This window comes from Lemur catta, chromosome 21 (genome assembly GCF_020740605.2).
Source record: "Lemur catta isolate mLemCat1 chromosome 21, mLemCat1.pri, whole genome shotgun sequence".
NCBI lineage: Eukaryota > Metazoa > Chordata > Mammalia > Primates > Lemuridae > Lemur > Lemur catta.
This window is the reverse complement of record NC_059148.1, coordinates 19,397,395-19,417,906: the sequence shown is the minus strand read 5'-3', so window position 1 is coordinate 19,417,906 and position 20,512 is coordinate 19,397,395. Positions and strand designations below refer to the sequence as shown.

The following is a 20,512-nucleotide window of genomic DNA, read 5'->3' as shown; positions in this document are numbered from 1 at the left end:
CCTGTAAATATTTCACAAGGAGAAAGCACCAATAGGAGAAAGTATTTTGAAATGAAAAGTCTCTTCTGGTTTAATATAGCCTGACAGATGGACACCTACTACTCCCATTTGGGAAGTACTGCACTGGGATTTCTCTTTCTAAGAATGATAGAAGGAAGAAATGATTCATCCATATACTCAGAGTTCTCATGGGTTTATTAAAGGAAATAAAGGTTCATCAAGGAATCTTAATGTATTTTTCACATCTAGTTATATATAAGAATGGACCTCAGGATTTGGGGCTGCTCCTTTGGGACATCAAATTAAGTTTCCAGACCAACAGTATGTAGCTATTCTCTTATTTCATATGGTGTGTGCGTGTGTGTGTGTGGTGGGGGAGACAGTAAAAGGTAAAGCAGGGCAAAGACTGATGAAAGGCATTTTAAGGCAATTTAAAACATGAAATTAGTATCTAGCTTCCTTTATCCCAGTTCAAATTGTTAATTCCAAGAAAGTGATTTATTCATATACATTTACTCATGTCTTAAGGACCATGGGATGATTAATAAGGATCCAAGAAGGGCCCAATTAGTGATTTTTTAAAATTCATTCATTCATTCTTAAATGACTGCTAAAATTCCACTCTTCCTTCTAGGTGCAGCTCAAGTGACAGTACCTGGGAAGTCCTTTATGCCTCTCAAGTGTTTGTACTTCTCTCTTGAAGTCGCTTGCTTTGATCAGCATTTTGTAGTTTACTGTATTGTAACCTTTATCACACTCTTGCATTGTGATTTCTTATTTGCTTAACTTATAACTTAGGACACTATCAGTATATTAAAGGCCTCAATCTTACTGTACCTGGCATAGTGCCTGGCACATAATAGATTTCTAACTAAAGTTAATCTAATTGAGAAGCATTATTTGTTCATCTTTTTAACAGTGTGTGCATGTGATCCTTTGATTCTAAAACTATTATGGTTGGAAGGGAATGATTTGTAATTTCCCCAAATACAGATGGACATAATGTGATTTCCAACGTCTCAGTGTCTATATTTGTAAATCACATATGTGATTTTTCTAAGTCTCAGTGTATCTGTAAAATGGAGGACTGCTTATCTCACAGATAGTTGAGAACATCACTTATTAGCTATATGAACATGGGTAAATTATCTAAACTTTTTGAGAGCATTTTTTCATCTTTAAAATTAATTAACTAATTAATTTAGAGATAGGGTTTTGCTATATTGCCAAGGCTGGATTCAAACTCCTGGCCTCAAGTGATCCTCCCGTATCAGTCTCCCCAGAGTAGCTGGGACTACAGGTCCATGCCACCATGCCAAGTTTAAAATTTAGTTATTATGAAGATTAAATGTGCTAATCCATGTTACCAGTTGTTAAATAAAATTTATAGGAGGCCATTGGTTTGGACTGAGCTCCTGCACTAGACCCAACAAACCAAAGCAAAATGGAGTTACTCATGGTTACGTTCTACCCAATCAAGCTGAAACTAAGTTGTTTATCCAACCTTCAGAGAAATTGGGAGAGATGTGATAGCAAAATCCCCAAACAGGCCAATTTTAGCGGACATGATAAGACGTCCCCTCTGCTTCAACCTTTACAAGAAAGGTAACTTTCTAATGACCACGTTTTTTTCTGCTTTCATAAGCTTTTTTCTGTCTATAATACTAAGCTCCTCTGCTCAGCTCATCAGAACACTCATACTATTAAAAAATAAAAGCCAATCAAGATCTTTACAGTAAATTTGTTGTAACTTTTGTTTTTTGACACACCACAGCACTCAATGATAACTACTATTTGCAATGAAACAATTTATGTTAATAAACCACTTAACAACGAAATGAAATATAGTGAGGCAGGCGCCGTGGCAGATGCTTGTAGTCCCAGCTACTCCGGAGGCTGAGGCGGGAGCACTGCTTGAGCCCAAGACTTCAAGCCTGTAGTGCATCATGAGCCAGCCTGTGAACAGACGCTGCCCTCTTGGGCAACAACCCTGTTTCTGAAATTAAATAAATAAATAAAATAAATAGAGAAACCAAGTATGAGGAAGTGCTGTGAAGTGATATTAAATGTAAGGTATTGTCATTTTTAACGCTATTATTATCGCTAACATGAGATAGGATAACGGCCATAAATATTACTGTTAGAATAAGAACCACAAATCAAACAACGAATCTAGAAAGGAGTTCCGCAGGTATTTCAATGCTTGGCTAAGTTATATATTAGTGTACTAAGACAAAAACCTGGACTTGGCGAGAACTACAAGTCCTATTATCCGGAGTGCCCTCAAGGAGTTGGGGTGGGGTAGGGTAAGGAGGGACGGCGCGGAGAATAAAACCCCGTAGACCCGGATGTACTCAAAAACTACATTTCCCAGAGTGCCTCACTTCCACCTCCCCGCTATATATATACTCCATCCGGGTTCTTCGAGATGCTGTTTGGCGACTCGTCGCCATTCCCGGAGCAGCTCAGCCTCGGCCTAGAGGCGAGTGTCGGTCGCTGTGTCGGAGACACCCGTCCCCGACACCAAGACAGCCAGCCCTCTCCCTTGCCCCGCGGCGGGAGAGCGTGTCCGGCCGGCCGGCGGGGCTCGCGCACCCTCCCTCGCTTCCCCTTTCCCCGCAGCCTCCGCCCCGCCAGGCCCGGCCCGGACCCCCGAGCTCCGGCCTCCTCCTCCTTTTCGGTCACCGCCGCCGCCAGGCTCGACAGCCCCGCCTGCCGCTTCTCCTCCCAGTTTGAGAAGCCAAGGAAGGAAACAAGGAAAAATGTCGCCATGAAGGCCGAGAACCGCTGCCGCCGCCGACCCCCGCCGGCCCCGAACGCCATGAGCCTGGGTCCCCGCCGCGCCCGCTCCGCTCCGACCGCCGTCGCCGCCGAGGCCCCCGTTGATGCCGCAGAGCTCCCCCAGCGCCGCCGCCACCGCCTCCGACATGGACAAGAACAGCGGCTCCAGCAGCTCCTCCGCCTCTTCGGGCAGCAGCAAAGGGCAACAGCCGCCCCGCTCCGCCTCGGCGGGGCCCGCCGGCGAGTCTAAACCCAAGAGCGGTAAGGGGCGGGCCCACGGCAGTGGGCTGGGGGCGACTGTCGGTGCGGCTGGGGAGAGTCCTTGCTCTGTGGTCTGCTGGGTTACCCAAGGACAAGCCACGCTTTGTACTATAGTTTCTACCTCCCCTTTTCCCTGGCTCCCATTATTTACAATTAAGTTAATGAGCGCTGTAATGCGTGGTTCACGCGGGTCATTTACATTAATATTAAAAAACAGCTCCGAGAAATAGATGGTGTTCTTATCCCCATTTTGCAGGTGAGGAAAGTTAGGTTCAGAAAGGGTAAGGTCACTCAGCTAGTATGTGCCTCCCAGCAGGCCTTAAGACCTGGTTTGTCTGACTCATCAGTCCACGCTCCTAAAACCACGAAGTTGTTTTACCCTTTAATGTTGGATTAGCACTGGGTGGTGTTCAGGTTTAAACAGAGGGGGTGGGGCCCAGGGACTTTTCAAACTCAAATCTCAGATTTGATAACTGGGCCGCAGATCCATTCCACTGTTGAAGAGGTCTCATCCTTGAATGACTTTGTTCAGTGTGGTGAAGTGGTTAAGAATTTAGACAATGGATTCAGTCCTTTTGGGCCCCACAGTTTGCCAGACCTTAAGTGAGTGTCTAAAGTTTCTTTACCTGTAAAGGTGGAGATAATAGAATTAAATAAACTTAAAAAAAAAGAAATGAGTCCGAGCGGGGTGGCTCGCACCTGTAATCCTAGCACTCTGGGAGGCCGAGGTGGGAGGATTGCTTGAGCTCAGGAGTTCGAGACCAGCCTGAGCAAGAGTGAGATCCTGTCTCTACAAAAAATAGAAAAGTTAGCCAGGCATCGTGTCATGTGCCTGTAGTCCCAACTACTGGGGAGGCTGAGGTGGCAGGATCACTTGAGCCCAGGAGTTTGAAGTTGCTGTGAGCTGCAATGACAGTACCTGACATCCATTATGCACCAAAACCACATAGTGCCTATTTTTGTGCGTTAGGCTACAGTATTGTCGTTTAACAGGGAAGATTTTGTCATTTTTGGTGATCATGTCTCTCTCTCTCTCTTTTTTTTTTTTTTGAGACAGTCTCGCTCTGTTGCCGGGGCTAGAGTGCCGTGGCATCAGCCTAGCTCACAGCAACCTCAAACTCCTGGGCTCAAGCAATCCTCCTGCCTCAGCCTCCCGGCTAGCTGGGACTACAGGCATGCGCCACCATGCCTGGCTAATTTTTTTTCTATATATATTTTTTAGTTGTCCAGATAATTTCTTTCTATTTTTTAGTAGAGACAGGGGTCTTGCTCTTGGTCAGGCTGGTCTCGAACTCCTGACCTCGAGTGATCCTCCCACCTCGGCCCCCCAGAGTGCTAGGATTACAGGCGTGAGCCACCGCACCTGGCTGATCATGTCTCTTAGTATCAAATTATGAACATAATGGTGATGATAGCTATCCTTAGTTGAGGGCTTACTATGCACCAAGTACTGGGTGGAGCTTTTCCTTCTGTGACCACTATTACAGTCTATCTACTACCTGTCTATCGAGGTGGAATTGTTCACGTTTACAGAAGGAACAAGTTGAGAAGGTGGGATGTTAGGCGTTGGTGGAGTCTGGAGTCCAGAGTTCTTAAGTCTGTGTATAAATCTCTGCTCTTTTTGTATTTCAGTTATATTAGCAGTAGTAGGAAAGTGTTTTCAGTGAAAGTGGGGGTGTGTGGCAGAGATGGAAACATTTGGAGTCCCTAAATGTGGAGGTCCAGTTGTTTAAAACTTTTCAAGAGTAAACAACTGTAAGGCTGACTTACACGAAAGAAAAACAGCTGTAAGGCTTACTGACTTGTTCAGAGTTTATCTGGCAGATGTGGCAGACTTGTTTACTTGGTATGTTGAGGACTTACGGAGATTACTTATGGAACTCGGGTGGAGACCACTTGTAGTGTGGGCTCTGAGGCTATGTTAGAAGTAGTATGTAGACTAATTTCCGGGTTTTGCATATGTGTAGCTTTATCATAGATCCCTCTAAAGATAAGATAATCAGTCCTGTTGGCCAGTGTTGGAACTAGTTTAGAGCGGTCTGAATATTTCTCAAAGTAGTTGGTGAGTAAGTTTACTTTTGCACTCTATTCCCAGATGTACGGGATTTGGTTCTCCAACTCCAGTTTTTCTGGGGCTCCTCTTTAAGCCACTAACATAATTCATGAGTTAGCTGCAATAAATGCCTTAAGTTTGTTCCTTAGTGAGCAGTAGGTGAACGCTTGTAACAACCCAAACAAAACAACAAAAATATGAAATATTTTAGACATTTTACTCCTATGTGCTTGACTTTGAATATGTTGATTAATAGAACTAACTCTGATTACCCAATTGGATGATCAGAATTCTGTTGTAGTTTGACCAAAGCAAATATTTGTCATTGTTAACATTCCGGACAGACTTGTATAGAATAAATTTTAATTGTTGGGTTCATTCTGAATGCTTGAAACACTTGTTTAGCTTCTTAATTGAAAACTTCTGAGGAAAGAAATAAAAACTTATGTAAAAGACCTTTTGTTAGGTTTTATGAATACACAAGTGTGCCCTCAGGTAGTGTTATTTTTTGTTTAATATGTTTGTTAGAAAGCTTGACCATGTTTGCCCTTCCCAGTACCTACTTTTCTGGCTTTTGCTACGTATATACTCCCTTAGCAAGGAAGGAGGGGCTCGTAGCTAAATACTTAACCTCTTTCTCAACTATAATGCACTGTTTGCATTTAGGAACTACTTGCATTTAGGAACAAATTAAAAGGCAGAGTAGGTGGGGATGAAAAGATTAGGAAATTCTGGTTATTGGCTAATTTTTTTTTTTTTTGAGACAAAGTCTCACTCTGTTGCCCTGGGCTAGAGTGCCATGGTGTCAGCCTAGCTCACAGCAACCTCAAACTCCTGGGCTCAAGCAATCCAACTGCGTTAGCCTCCCGAGTAGCTGGGACTACAGGCATGCGCCACCATTCCCGGCTAATTTTTCTATATATATTTTTAGCTGTCCATATAATTTCTTTCTATTTTTAGTAGAGACAGGGTCTCGCTCTTGCTCAGGCTGGTCTCGAACTCCTGAGCTCAAACAATCCGCCCACCTCAGCCTCCCAGAGTGCTAGGATTACAGGCGTGAGCCACCTCACCCGGCCTGGTTATTGCCTAATTTTTAAAGTAGAACTAGAGTAGTGTCTACTACTCTTAACGTTACAGCTAAGACTAATGCTGCTAGGGCAGATGTTCAGGAACTTTGATATAGTGACTTCAAAATGAGATGGTTACTGTGACAAAAGGGTAGACTCAGGTTCTGCATAATTCTGTAAAGAGGTTTCTGCAGTATTTCAAAGGCTCAACACTTGATTTACTTGATTCTGCAGGAAGTTGTTGAAAGGACCTCTTGAATTTCAGAGGAAGAGTGAGGTGAAAAGCTTGAGGTGAAAAGACATAGTTTATCTTTTGTCTAGGAAAAAAGGTTTTCAGTATTTAAATATTTAAGTCCTTTTTTCTCCATTTGCTACCTCATGTGAGAAAAAAACCCTCTGGTACATTCTCTAAACAGTATCATAAATTGGTATTTGCTTCCTAGCTATATAATTTGTACACTTGAGTCTTTGTTCCTGTGACTGCCTTAAGTTTGCCTTTCATTTGTACACTGGAAATAGGTGAATCTGGCTACTGGGATTTTCTTGATCTTTCTGGCCAGAGTAGCATACCACAGTTTCTGTGCTTTGACTAATTGCTTCAGGCATTTACATTCCTTTTCTTGGTTGTATTCCTACAGCTTCATGCCAACAGGGCTAAGATGCAGTTCTCAGCATGTTCAAAGGTGAATATCCCATGAATATAGCCCAGAGGAGTGAGGTGGGTTAGGAAGTGGGGAAAGTCATTTATTTAGAAAGAGCAAAGAAAGTAAAAATACCCGAGAAAGAAGGCTAGTCAGTTTATGAGCAAACGATGGACCTTGGCCAGGAGCCAGTCTCTTGCCCCATCCCCCCGGGCGGATGGTACTGGCCGTGGAGGTTAAGGGAAGGTCAGGTATTATGAAGCAGTTATTTTGAGGTTGGTGGTATGAAGCACTGTCCTGACACTTCCTGTTATTCCGGTACCAGAAGCCAGGTTACTAATGGTAATCTGCCTTGAAGAATGTCTGAGATGTAAATGGACCTGGAGGTTTTAGTGGCTTTGAAAATTGAGGTGATTTGGAGCCTTCAGTAAAACCACTTAAAAAAGTTAAAAGAATTTTGGAGTCTTTGGTTTATGTGGCTTTTTTGGAAGTGTAGTGGGTGCTCTTGACAAGAGTGATTTGGATTTTTTAATAAAAGGCTTTCAAATCATAGCAGCTGTGTGCCAGCCGCTATGGTAGGCATTTTACATTGCTTTCTTAATCCTCATGATCTGTAAGGAAAGATGGTAGAGTATTAGCCTTGTTTTACAGACAAGAAAGCAGAGGCTTAGACGTGTTAGTGATTTGTCCATGTAAATTTTTATGAAGTCTTAGGCAGTATTTATAAGTACACTTTGTATAATAAATTCACTTAGCAGGCAGGTAACTTACTGGCATATGCATCATTCCTGATAGCACCTCTCTCTTCCTTTCATTCAGAATTACTAATTTCAGCTGGATTCAGTCTGTTGTCAGTAGTAAGGCCATATGTTGCCCCTCCAGAGGTGCTTGTCAACCACTCTGGACGATGGGTAAGCAACTTGCTTGTGATTACAGCGTGAATCAGCAGCAGAAACTTCCTGGCTGGTATTCTGACCTCTGGGCTGTGCCATCTGTCAGAACTAGAGTTAGAAATGTTGGTGATGCCAAATAATTTAACTGTGAAAAATTTATGGCCCTTAGTTGGTAAAGGGGGAAGAGGCTGAGATAGGCCTGTTGTTACTTGGTAGAGACCTTTCTGTTAGGGAAATGTGGAACAACTAGAGAAGCTGGATTAAGTTTTTAAGTCTCTTATTTGTTAACTCTGGGATCCTGAGTTCTGGATTTGAGCCATTTAACTAATGGTCTTATCCATTTTGGAATGTGTCTTGACAGTGGTTCTTGGCAGTTGTTCTCAGTTCTGGCTGTGCTTTGGAATCTCCTGAGGACCTTTTTAAAAAATGGGGATGTGGGGGCCCTTTCCTAGCAGTTGTTTCTGACTCCTTAAGTCTAGATTGAGCCTTTGGGTCCTGGGCATCTATATTTTTAAAAGTTTGTGCAAGTGATTCTGATGTGCAGCCAGGATTGAAAACCACCACCCTGAGATTTAAAGCTTCACCATAGAATGTTTCTCTGAGGAGCTTGACTTTTTGTCTGTTTTCCAAAATCTAAAGGTGGATCATCTCATTGTTCCTATCAGAGAAAGGAGGAAGAATTCTATCCCTGAGTTATTCACATGTATATCCTGGCAAGTTATCCACAAAACATCTCGAAAATAGTACTCTGAATTTTATCTCTGGGTCCCAGGCCTGACAGTCCCTTCATTATTTGGCTGCCTATTGCCTGGGTCTAGAGATAAGAGCCAGTTTCTTACTTGAGATGTCTGACTTCATACCGTTAGGTAAGTGGAAGGCAAGAGGAGGGAGTTGATTTTTAGCAGGTACGTAGTGAATCATTATGTGATCAGTTGTAGTCTGTTTGTTTATTTATTTGAGAGTCTCACACTGTTGCCCTGGGGTTGCACTGCAGCCTCAAACTCCAGGGCTCAAGTGATCATCCTGCCTCTCAGCCTCCCAAGTAGCTGGGACTGCAGGCATGCACCACCATACACAGCTGATTTTTTTTCTATTTTTCGTAGAGATGGGTTCTCGCTCTTGCTTAGGCTGGTCTTGAACTCCTGACCTCAAGTGATCTTCCCGCCTTGGCCTCCCAGAGTGCTAGGATTGCAGGCGTGAGCGACTGTGCTTGGCCTGTAATCAGTTTTAGAAGTAAGCATTCATTGTCCGTCAGAGAGCAGTTCTTTAAGCATTATGAAACAGTTTCCTTGCCGGTGTGGTAATAAGTGAAGAAATGAAGACAACCCTTTTTCTCCGAGAATCGGTTTACTTTCTTAAGCCCTTGCAGTGTAGAATCTGGCTTTACCTAAATCTGTGCAAACCATGAGGAGCCCATCTTGAAAGCAACAGTTGGGGCCAAACAGTTAGGGTCCCAGGATCATCTGAGACAGTCTCGGATAGTGAGGTTTGGGGAATGTGTGTTTTCTTTACATACCTATCCTCATAAGACCTCATGTGTTCTCATGAGGTGATAGGGAATGGGATTAAGGAAGTCAGAGCTACGCGGGAAAGTGTGGCTGAGGTGGTTTTCATTGTATTCCCTGAATTGTCCATTTACTTAAACTCTTATAAACTAGTATCATGAATTGAGGGCAAGGGAAAATTTATACGAGATCTGAAGCTTCACATTCTAATTGTTACTACTGGTGCCGTGTTTGACATTAACTGTTGCTTAACTGAAGTAGTAGGTAAAAGTCTAGTTCTTAAGTTCTAACTTCAGATTAAACTCTGGTCACTGTCCCTGACTGGAATTTAGGGGTAACTGCTAGTGTACCTAGCTTGGCCATGTTTCTGTGACTGTCTGTTCTGTTGCCATTTCACGTGACTATTAGCTTGACCCCCCAGGTTGTACTTGGTCAGGTGTGAAGAGGATGATGCCTCTCTCATTTATCCCATGAGGCTGATAAACTGAGTGATTGCTTTCAAAATTTGGACTCTGATTTGTTAACTCGCATTTCCTTTTTTCTGAAGCTTTGCTTCACCTTGAATTTAGTTAATCTGCTATAAAAAGAGTTGGTGATCTTACATGTCTAGAAATACTTTCTTCCAAGTACTTAGAGTTTTTTAAATTACTCAGATAATAAGCATATACAATAATAATTTTGTCTGCTTAAGTCAGAATCATAAAGGGTGAGGTCTGAACATATGAATCCCTTAAAAGTTCATTTGGGTAATTCCTATGAACTGGCAGAATTGAGAAACACTGTAATAGGATAAGATTGAATAGCTCCATATCCTAAAGTAATGATAATTGTCATTAACAGCCTGGTATATTTCCTTTCCAGACATGTTCATATTAATTATATAGTTTTAACATAAAGATTAAAACTATATCTGGGGGGAAATCCAACTTTGTAGTTTTGGGGATTTGTGCTAGAATCTCTTAACTTTGTAAACCATCTTCGAGGTTAAGCCCAATGGATTTCTTTATTAAAAGTCTCCCAACTTTCATTCTAAGTTTTGATTTTTAAAACCATTAGATTAGTACGCAGACTTGACTCGGTCAGATTTCCATATTGCAAAAGGACATCATGGAGTGAGCAAAGGGGTGAGAAGATAAATGAGTCTTTTTTTGGACAAAGACTATTTAGGTATCCTCTCTTATTTTTAGTTTTTTAGTTGTATATGGTTCTCAGGTTTTATTTTGATTTATTTATTTATTTTTTTAAGCAGGTAGACTTCAATGTGTAAATGTGTCTGGTTAGGGTGCTTCAATTTGGGACAAAAAAAATCCATGCAGGTCAGCTCCCCAGTAGAAAAAAATGGAGCAAAATCCAAGCAGGCTGTTTATATAATATACAAATGGTCAACAGGCTGAAAACATATTTGTTGATAGTTTTCAGAGAAGTTCAAATTTAAAATGAGAACCATTTTGACTCTTCAGGTGAACAACTTTTATTGAACTCAATATTAGCAAGTGTAGTAGTGAACTAGACATTCTTTTTTGGAGGGCGGGAAGACAGAGTCTTGATTTGTCACCTGGGCTGGAGTGCCATGGCATCAGCCTGGTCTCAAACTCCTGAGCTCCAGTGATCCTCCTGCCTCCGCCTCCCAGAGTGCTAGGATTACAGGTGTGAGCCACTATGCCCAGCTGACATTCTCTATCATAGTGCTGTTGGAATATAAATAAATTGGTGTAACAGTTCTAGAAAGTAACTTGAGAATATATTAGAAGGCTTAATGACCATACTTGATCTCATTCTACTTTAAGAATTTGACATAATTAATCATATAGGCCTCTATGCATATATATTATATATATAGTCAATACTATGAAATTAGCAAAAAATTAGAAACCACCTAAATGTACAAACTAGGGGATTGATTATATTATGCTTTAAGTGTATGGTGAGCAATAGTGCAGCCAATAATGATTTTGAAGACTAGGCATGTATGAAAATGCTCATGGAGTAATGAGTAGAAGACATGTCTTCCATGTTTTGTATAAGATGTGTGGCAAGTATATAAAATAGAGATTAAAAGGAAATTAAGCACTATTAATAGGTCGGTATTCAGTGGGTACTGGCAACTTTAAATTCTAGATTTTCAAAATTGAACATGTAGTTGTGTGGTTGGAGAAAAAAAGCAGGAAACATTTTTTAAAAGGAATAGAACTTAGCCAGGCGAGGTGGCTCACGCCTGTAATCCTAGCACTCTGGGAGGCCGAGGTGGGAGAATGGCTTGAGCTCAGGAGTTCCAGACCAGCCTGAGCAAGAGCAAGACTCTACTAAAAATAGAAAAAATTAGCCATGTGGTGGTGCACGCCTGTAGTCCCAGCTACTTGGGAGGCTGCGACAAGAGGATCGCTTGAGACCAGGAGTTTGAGGTTGCTGTGAGCGAGGCTGTTGCTGTGGTACTCTAGCCGGGGCAACAGAGTGAGACTCTGTCTCAAAAAAGGGCTAGAACTCAAGTTGATTTGATATGCTTTGAGAGTTAATGTCTTTTGTTCTGTCACTTTATTTGGCCTCTAGAACATACGTAAGCACCGTTTGCTTTTTATGCCTCTTAAATATATCTGCTAAGGCCTAGTGCTTAAGCTCTGTGAAAAAGAGACATTGTGAACTAAGAATCTGTGTGGTTTGATCTACACTGGGTTTGTTCTGAGGGAGGGACCCCTTAGGCTTCATCATTTCAAGAAAAACCCACCTTACCCATGTGTACTGTTGCTCAAAGCAGTGTTGCTCCGACCCAAACCCCAGTTTCTTAGAGGTGCTGGGAGGGCCCATTTACCTTTGTTTAAACACAATTTTGCTGGGAGGTGGAGAGCAATTGGCCAGGTATATTGTATCACTCCTTATTCTTTTATGTTTCTTGTTTTCAGATGGAAAGAACTCAAGTGGATCCAAGCGTTATAATCGCAAACGTGAACCTTCCTACCCCAAAAATGAAAGTTTTAGCAACCAGTCCCGTCGCACCAATTCACAGAAAAGCAAAACTTTTAACAAGATGCCTCCTCAAAGGGGCGGCGGCAGCAGCAAACTCTTTAGCTCTTCTTTTAATGGTGGAAGACGAGATGAGGTATGGAATTTGAGAATGTCCTTTCTAGAACATAAGAATCCTCTCATCCCCAGGAGGGGAGCAAGAGGTAGAAGGGTAGATAATCAAAGCAGTCAGTTTTGAGTAGTTGAGGATTAACTAGGTTTGGAACTTTGCCTCCTTTCTTCCCCTAAAGGTTATGAAAATTTCCTTGGAGAAAGAAGACATAATCATGGATCGTGAGAAATTATGGCAAATTTTGGGTATCTTAATTTGTATAGTCCTTTTATTATCACTCTGGAATTATAGGTACCCTTTGGATATTTAGGTGATAAAATGACATTAATTAATGACACCAAAAATTTGCTCCTTGCCTACTGTACACCGGATGCCATTTAGGAATTTGGAATACAACATTGAACAGAACATTGTCTTTGTCCTTCAGAAGCTTATATTCTAGTTTGGAGAGACAGTAAACAAACCAGTATAATAATAAGTCTGATGGTAAGTGCTTATTGAATTAAAATATAGACCTGAGGGAGGTAAAGCGATAGGAACAAGGCATACCATTTTAGAAAGTGGCTAAGGAAAGCTTCTCTAATGTGGAGGATTTTGTGAGAGATCTGGGTGAAACAAGGGAGCACACCATGTGGATTGAGGAAGAGTGTCCTGGCCTGAAGGAGTAGCAGGAGCAAGGGACTGGAAGAGGTAATGTGTTTGGTATATTTGAGCTAACGAAGTAGGCTACCTTGGGTGGAGGAGGGGTGGGAAATGAATCCAAAGATTGGACAAGAGGAATCGGATCATGTGGGACCTTAAAGGACTTTGGCTTTTGTTCAGAGAGATGGGCAGCCATTGGGAAGTTTAAGAAGAGAACTTAGGGCCAGGCATGGTGGCTCATGCCTGTAATCCTAGCACTCTTGGGAGGACGAAGTGGAAGGATTGCTGGAGGTCAGAAGTTCGAGACCAGCCTGAGCAAGAGTGAGACCCTGTCTGTGCCAAAAATAGAAAAATTAGCTGGGCTTGGTGGCAGATGCCTGTAGTCTCAGCTACTTGGGAAGCTGAGGCAGGAGGGATCACTTGATCCCAGGAATTTGAGGTTGCAGTGAGCGATGATGATGCCACTGCACTCTAGCCCAGGCAACAGAGCAAGACTCTGTCTCAAAAAAAAAAGTAATCTGACTTGGAGTCTTAAGGGGGAGAGTGGAAGCAGGGAGACTAGTTAGGAGGCCACGACAGTATTCTTGGTGAGAGTGATGGAAAGTTAGAAAGAGGGCGATGGTGGGGGTGGTGAAAGGCAGTCAGATTTGGGATATTACTTGAAGGTGGAACCAACATGGTTTTTTGATTTATTGGATGTGGGGTCTGAGTAGAGAAAAGGATGAGTAATGTTTTTGGCATGAGCCCAATGGGTACATTTTGCTAGAACAGGGAAGATTTCAAAAGGAGTATAGGCTTTTTGTTTTGGGGGTGAATGGGAGTTGAAATAAAGAACTTCAGCTTGGAAATGTTATATTTGCATTGAAATGCCTATTAGATATCTAAGTAGAGGTAGGCAGTTAACTATGAATCTGGAGTTTAAGGAGAAGACCTAAGCTAGAGAGCTGTCAGCATAGAGTTGCTTAAAGTTATGGAACTAAGTGAGATAGATCATTAAGGAGTGAGTGTTGGAAAACGAATTAGGTGGAAGAAGTGAGCCCACAAGCCAGGATAAGGAGCTAGCAAAAGAGATGGAGCAGGAGCGGTCAGTGAGGGAGGAAGAAGAGAACTGAAAACCATTGGAGAAAAGTGATCAGTGTTGTCAAGTGCTGATAGTAGTCTGAATAAGAATAGGATTGAAAATTGACAGATTTGATAACGTGAAGGTAGGTGGTTGGCCTTGAGTTCTTTGGAGTGGTGGAGACAAAATCCTGGTTGGCATGGACTCAGGAGAATGGGAGGATGGGAAGAATAAACAGCAAGTGTAAACAGTACTTTTCTAGTGGCTTTGCTCCAAAGGGAAGCACAGATGTGAGGCAGCAGCAGCTTGAGGGGAACCTGAGGTAAGAGATATTTTAAGATTAGGGAAATTACAGCATGTTTCTGCCAATGGGATGGTTCTGGTGAGAGGGGAAAGGAGAAGAATTACTGAACAGTGTCCTTGTGTTCTCGATCTAGTGCAGAAGTGGAGGATTTGGCTTAGATGGGAGCTTTGCCCGCTCATTCCCAGTAATACGAGAATGATGTGGTGGTGAGGGGGCATTGGAGTTCTTTACTGATTGTTCTTATTTTCTTAGTGAAATATGTAAAGTGAACCGAGAAGAGGTTTGGAAGCTTGAGGAATGAAGGCGCTGTCTGGGAAAGAAAGAACGTACTGTGGAAGTATAATGGGATTGCAGTACTACAGGCAGTGTGAGGGTCTACTGTAGTGAGAATGGTATGGTTATGTTTTTAGCCATGTTTAATTGGGAGAAAGTTTTGCTGGGTGAAAACAGCAGACAAATAAAGACGAGGTCATGGACCACAGGATCTAAGCTGAATGTTGAGGGGTTGGATTACTGGTTTGAAGATCCTAGTGGGTAACGAATTGTTGGAATCAGACTAAACCTGAGAAAGAAGAGAATTCCTGGTTGGACAGTAGGATGCTCAAAGTTAAGATGGTGGAAGATGTGTGATTGTTACCAGCATGATCTTGACTATAGAGCAGTGCTGTCTAATAGAAAAGCAAGCCACATGTGTAAAGTTTCCTAGTTCCCATATTAGAAAAGTAAAAAAGAAGCACATGAAGTTAACTTTAATATATTTAACCCATTATTTCTAAAATATAATTTTACCTAGTGGCATAGGCCACATTTCAAGTGCTCAGTAGCCACATCTAGCTAGCGATTACTGTATTGGACAGCACACCTCTAGAAGGTACACCTGTAGGAATGGGTGGCTGAGATGGGTTGCAAGCTGATGGGAAGAGAGGAGGTTAAGGAACTGAAAAGTTAGCATATTAGGAGGATAATCAGGAATGATGGTGGTGTTGTAGAGAGTGACAGTGGGCCAGCTAGGACAAGGTGAAGGTAGAAGGTTGAGAATGTGGAGGATTTTGTTGACTTGGCAGAAGCTCTTAGATCTAAGTTTGGGCGTGCAGTTGAAAGATGGTCTGATTAGGGGAGATCAGAGTTGTATGGAGATGAGAGATAAGGGATGACCTGGAAGTTTTGGGCTTCCTGTGTTGACTCACATAAACAGAGTATGGGATTATATCCAAGATCGTTTGTTAATAAAAAGGAAGTTGTCTGCCACTGTTTTTATTTTTTCTAACTTAAAATTTTTATTTATATTTTTAGAAATGGTGTTTCACTATGTTGCTCAGGCTGAAGTGCAGTAGCTATTCAAAGGTGCTGTCATAGCGTACTATAGCCTGGAACTTCTGGGCTAAGGTGATCCTCCTGCCTCAGCCTCCAGAGTAGCTGAGACTACAGGCCTGAGCCACCGTGCCTGGCTTTGTTTTTATTTTTAAAGGTCATAGATCATGATTCCATATGCATAGAATATCTGAGGGTATATTCATCGCCTCTGGAATAGAAACTGCCTTTCACCCGATGCCTGGTTTTGTGCTCTTTGATTCTTTACCTTGTATATGGAAGTGCTGCTTACTAAAAATCTTCAAGTTTGACTAAGCAGCAAAAGCCCTGAATTTGCATTTCCTTTGACCCAGCAATTCCTTCTGTACATTCAAAGGAAATAACTGTAAGTGCCTAAATATTTGTCCAAGAGGATTTATCAAAAAATGTGCTTATCTCAGCATTATTTTTGTTTTTTTTTTTTTTTTTTTTTTTGTCTTATTTTGTTATAGTGGAAAAGCTACAAATAATCTGTGCCATACAGTAGCGCATTCAAATATGGTTTCGGCCGGGCATGGTAACTCATGCTTGTAATTCTAGCACTTTGGGAGGCTGAGGTAGAAAGATCACTTCAGGTCAAGAGTTCAATATTACAGTGAAGTGTGATCGCACCATTGCACTCCAGCCTGGGTGACAGTGATAGCCTGTCTCTCTCTCTCTTTTTTTTTTTAAATTTTAATGTGTATTTTATTTATTTTATTTATTTTTTTTGAGACAGAGTCTCGCTCTGTTGCCCGGGCCATAGTGCTGTGGTGTCAGCCTAGCTCACAGCAAACTCAAACTCCTGGGCTCAGGCGACCCTCCTGCCTCAGTCTCCCGGGTAGCTGGGACTACAGGCATGTGCCACCATGCCCAGCTAATTTTTTTATATATATTTTTACTTGTCCAGCTAATTTCTTTCTGTTTTTAGTAGAGATGGGGTCTCACTCTTGCTTAGGCTGGTCTTGAACTCCTAAGCTCAAAGGATCCACCCACTTGGGCCTCCCAGAGTGCTGGGATTACAGGTGTGAGCCTGTCTCTTAAAAAAAAAGAAATAAAATAAATAAGATAAAATACGGTGTACCCATATAAGGTAATGATATATAGCCATTTAAAATGTCTGGCAAAGTGTGTATAACGTTAAAGGGGAAAGTGAGGTGGGCAAATGCACTGGCTGACTTACGGCACCTGTCTGTACCACTTAGCTTGGGAACGTTGAGGGGACTGAAATACATCTTGACGTGGTTTCTTCCATCTTTGTGTGCAGTGGTATTTCTCATATATGGTTTCTTGCCACTTTGTGAACTGTTGCTGAATCTGCTGATTGGATTTATTTCTGGACACAGAGCTAGTCTGCCTACATGTTCTAATTCTGTCAGTTTTAATTAACAATGAATAACGGTGTGTATCTGAGATGAGAGGGCTCTGGCAGGATCCAGAAGCCTAGGGCAGTTAGTAGCTGCCTGCAAGCTACCTCCAAAGTCTGGCTCCACAGACTCACTTTACTAGAAACAAATCAAGGAACAGGTAGGCTAACAAGAGTGAAGGTTGCCAGGTCTTGAAGATTAATTCAGTAAGTAAATCTATGCTTCAAGATAACTAGAGGAGTTCGTGCGGGTTTTGTCCTTTAGTGGTTAATTGCTACTTAGCAGAGCAGACTAAACAGTTTAAGTAATTGTATGTTAAAGGCTCTTTTCCCTCCTCTTCATTCCCATTCACTCTTGCATTACCCTCTCCTAGGAAGATTGTTTGCTTTGAGTCTGTGTTTTATTTAGTTAATATTTTAAGCTGTGTAGGAGGGTTGTGTGGGTTTCTGCTGTAAATTGGTAAGTGTTGTCCTAATCTAAAATACCCTGATTCATTCTCATTCTCTCTAGGTAGCAGAGGCTCAACGGGCAGAGTTTAGCCCTGCCCAGTTCTCTGGTCCTAAGAAGATCAACCTGAACCACTTGTTGAATTTCACTTTTGAACCCCGTGGCCATGCAGGTCACTTTGAAGGCAGTGGACATGGCAGCTGGGGAAAAAGGAACAAGTGGGGACATAAGCCTTTTAATAAGGAACTCTTTTTACAGGCCAAGTGAGTATTACCACTCCAAGGAGGAAAGTGAAATTGGGTCTCTCTGGGTAATTGTGGAACTGCAGCAAGGAGGCTTCCTCTAAACTACGTGGGAGAGAGGCAGAAAGGGAATTGGTCTGGTTCTTTTTCTCTTTTCCCCTCCTTCCCTTTCTGTAACTCATTTTCCAAGTGGATGTTCTTGGTACTTAAACAAATACAGGTTTTTTGTTTTTTGTTTTGGTTTTTGTTTTTTGAGACAGAGTCTCGCTCTTTTGCCTCTGGTAGAGTGCAGTGTTGTTATCATAGCTCACTGCAACCTCACAGGGCTCAAGTGATCCTCTTGCCTCAGCCTCCTGAGTAGCCAGTACTACAGGCATGCACCACTACGCCTGGCTAATTTTTTCTGTTATTGGTAGAGACAGGGTCTTGCTCAGGCTGGTCTTGAACTCCTGAGCTCAAGCGATCCTCCTGCCAACAGATACAATTTTACAATAAATGCCTTAATGTTACAATGAGGTAGAAAAATTGTTTGGAATTGGACCCAGATTTGAATCTCGTTTTGGCCTTTGACCTTGGGTAATTTACTTAACGACTTTGAGAGTCAGCTTTTCTATAAAGAAGTGGAAATTTCTTAAGGGAGAATTAAATGACAAGTTGAAGTGCTTGGCATACATTTGCTCAAATACTGATATTCTTTGTTTCCTTTTGGGTAGCCTTAGTCATAATGTGAAATTTGACCTTGGATCTAGACTGAAGTAACCATTTTGTATTTTATATAAACTAATCTCAAGTGATTAAGAACATTCTTTCCTGCTACTTTGAATACTTCCCATGTTCTGGGGTTCCAAGTGGTGAGGGAGGAAATCTGGCTTACTAAGCTGGCTGTTGCAGTTAATTTTGGTTCAAGGGAGGCCTCACAGGGAGTTTGACTGGGCTTGGAAGCAGAAGAAACAGTCCATGGATTTAGACTTCTGCCTGCTGAGTCTTTGGATCCCTTCCAGAGCCAGGGCTCAGAACTGAGGGTGAAGTCTAGTACAGTGCTTCACTGACCATGGCTGCTCAGTGGCCTGCGTTTGATTTCTCAGTGAAGAGATGATGAATTTCTGCTGAGGGCTTGCTGGTGGATTCTGACACTCTGCCCTTTCCCTGTCTTCCTCCCTGTATCCAGCTGCCAGTTTGTGGTGTCTGAAGAGCAAGACTACACAGCTCATTTTGCCGATCCTGATACTTTAGTCAACTGGGACTTTGTGGAACAAGTGGTGAGTAGCTCAGCCAGACCCGTGGGCTGTTAATGGGAGAGAGGACTAAAGAAAGGGACTGCGGTGACACAGCAGCTGTTGGCTGTGCTCACTGCTGATACCCTTTTCTGCCTGGCCTTCCTGTGGACATTTCCCAGAGGTCAGTCCCTGGTTCCTCCTGGAGTCCGTTTTGTGATTCTCTAATTGGCACTGGCCTGCAGGGATGGGATGCTGAAGGCTCTGATCTGAAGGTGTATGAGTTGAGAAATAGTAACCAGGGACCCTGGTTACCCTCATGACTCGGAGCAGGCTCATTACATAGTCATTGCTTCATTGGCAGCCATTTGTAGTAATCAGTATCAAATTAGACCTCAGCTTTGCGGCAGGTGGATGAGCCACACAGCTGCACTTTCAGAGTCACCGCTGCATTGTTTTTCTACTGAAGTTAGGAACTCTAGGTATCCCTGGCTGATCCTAATAGGGTATCTGATGGGGAAGAATTAACTTTAAAAATGACAGGTACTTTTTTTTCTTTTTTGATGAACAGGGGCTTTTGGCCCCAAAGCTTGAATTCCCATTACTGTGAAAATTGATAAAATCATCTAATAATGACATAGAAGGCCTATAAAACTTACTTTTTATATGCATTGGTTAAAAAAACATAGACACATTAAATGAAGTCTCATTAGTGCCTTCTCTGTTGGAAATCACTGGGAGATTACTTGTAGACCCTCTTTATGCCTTTATGTATGTGTGCATATCAAATCTTTTTTTGTAAATGGGATTATATAATGATTTGTCTTTTTTCCCTTAATGTAGAACCTCCAAAATACCGATTATGTATGTTTTAATTAGACCATTTTTATGGTTTCCTTAATGATTTGCTTAAGAGCTATTATGTGTGTACCTGCATTGTTAAATAATTTCATGCTGTGTTGAGTTAGGGACATAGAGGGATAGGGATGAGAGAGGAGAGGCTTTAACTTTGACAGTCCTAAGTCAATTCTGAAAGCAGTGAAACTTGTGGTGTTTTGTTTCAGCGCATTTGTAGCCATGAAGTGCCATCTTGCCCAATATGCCTCTATCCACCTACTGCAGCCAAGATAACCCGTTGTGGACACATCTTCTGCTGGGCCTGCATCCTGCACTATCTTTCACTGAGTGAGAAGACCTGGAGTAAATGTCCCATCTGCTATAGTTCTGTGCATAAGAAGGATCTCAAGAGGTGAGATACATTTACAAGATTAGACCTCAGCCTGCTAACTAACTCCTTGTCCCACTACATTTAAATGTCTGTGTTACAGTGTTGTTGCCACAGAGTCACGTCAGTATGTTGTTGGCGATACCATTACGATGCAGTTGATGAAGAGGGAGAAAGGGGTATTGGTGGCCTTGCCCAAATCCAAATGGATGAACGTTGACCATCCCATTCGTCTAGGAGGTGAGTTCTACTGATTTTGGGGACAAACAATCCCGGGTGCACCCTTTTAAGGCTGTTGAATATATCCGTCTAGTGTTAGAAAGTTAGTCTTTGGGCAAGCCAGTTCTAGCATGTCCAAATTAGTCATAGCATTCTAATAGGTTAGGGTGGAGTTCGTGGAGAGTGGATTAA

At 42.2% G+C, this 20,512-nt stretch overlaps 1 protein-coding gene across 1 annotated transcript in view; it reads left to right on the top strand.

The window, feature by feature from the left end:
• The first annotated feature begins 2,387 nt into the window (after positions 1–2,387).
• Positions 2,388–20,512, top strand: part of RNF10 (ring finger protein 10) — a 32,805-nt gene continuing 14,680 nt past the window's right edge. Inside the window, exons 1-6 of the mRNA XM_045534667.1 lie at positions 2,388–3,042; positions 12,099–12,295; positions 17,484–17,683; positions 18,831–18,921; positions 19,941–20,125; positions 20,205–20,341. Of these exons, the coding sequence (XP_045390623.1) occupies positions 2,886–3,042; positions 12,099–12,295; positions 17,484–17,683; positions 18,831–18,921; positions 19,941–20,125; positions 20,205–20,341 (967 nt within the window). The 5' untranslated portion in view covers positions 2,388–2,885. The remainder of the gene's footprint in view (positions 3,043–12,098; positions 12,296–17,483; positions 17,684–18,830; positions 18,922–19,940; positions 20,126–20,204; positions 20,342–20,512) is intronic.